General features: G+C 36.9%; 1 protein-coding gene across 1 annotated transcript in view; it reads left to right on the forward strand.

Annotated features, from left to right (window-relative positions):
• The first annotated feature begins 290 nt into the window (after window positions 1–290).
• LOC106873015 (fibulin-1) overlaps window positions 291–918 on the forward strand; it is a 61,794-nt gene continuing 61,166 nt past the window's right edge. The window contains exon 1 of the mRNA XM_052977918.1: window positions 291–418. Within this exon, the coding sequence (XP_052833878.1) occupies window positions 306–418 (113 nt within the window). The 5' untranslated portion in view covers window positions 291–305. The remainder of the gene's footprint in view (window positions 419–918) is intronic.

Consider the following 918-nt stretch of genomic DNA (forward strand, 5'->3'; position numbering starts at 1 on the left):
CGAAACAAAAGAGCCCCACACTGATCATGACTCCGCTCACATGATCGCTCTCGTTCGTCTCCTTCCAGCAAGGCTCATGTATTGCGTCACACCTGGGCCTCACATTATCTTAAAAAGGCAAACTGGTTCCATTCAAAACGAGAGACGGGACAGCGATTCAGTATTTGTATATTGTATCGATGTATACACGCATATATACCTACATGTTTATATGCATGTATGATGTATGTATATAAGTATGTATATATGTACGTATGTGTGCGTTCTAGTGTGTGTGTGTGTATGTGTGTGTGTTCTGTTTTTATATGTTCCGTATTTTTGTTTCCAGGAGAACGTGTCGAGTGAAATGTTATAAAACCGTGACCTACAAGCAGTCACGAAAAGCGTGGTGTTTTTTAAGAAGATGTACAAAATACAGGTAAATAAGAAGCCACAGTTTCTGGTATTTATATCTTTCTATAGTGAGTAAACTTTTGATATAACGGCATCCATAATTACAAAATGTCTAAGATAACGGCATTTTTGTCTCTTTCCACCATTTTGGAATCGATATTCATCCATCCGTCCTTCCTTCCATCCGCCCATCCATCCATCAATACACCAATCGAGTCATCAATTCATACAAACATACGTACATACGTACATACATACATACATACATACAAAAATTAACGGAATTTCGTCCGTCTTTATGTTCTAAGTTCAAATGTCACAGAGGTCGACTTTGCCTTTCGTCTTTCGGGATCGATAAAATAAGTACCATTTGAACACAACTGTCGATGTAATCGATTTAACCCTTTCCAATATTTACTGGTCCTGAGCTAAAATTTTAACCAATATTCTAATATTTCTCTGTGTGTGTGTCTGTCTCCCTCACTCTCTCTCAGTCTATGTATATATATATATATATATATATAT

Source organism: Octopus bimaculoides, chromosome 29, assembly GCF_001194135.2.
Source record: "Octopus bimaculoides isolate UCB-OBI-ISO-001 chromosome 29, ASM119413v2, whole genome shotgun sequence".
In the NCBI taxonomy this organism is placed as follows: domain Eukaryota; kingdom Metazoa; phylum Mollusca; class Cephalopoda; order Octopoda; family Octopodidae; genus Octopus; species Octopus bimaculoides.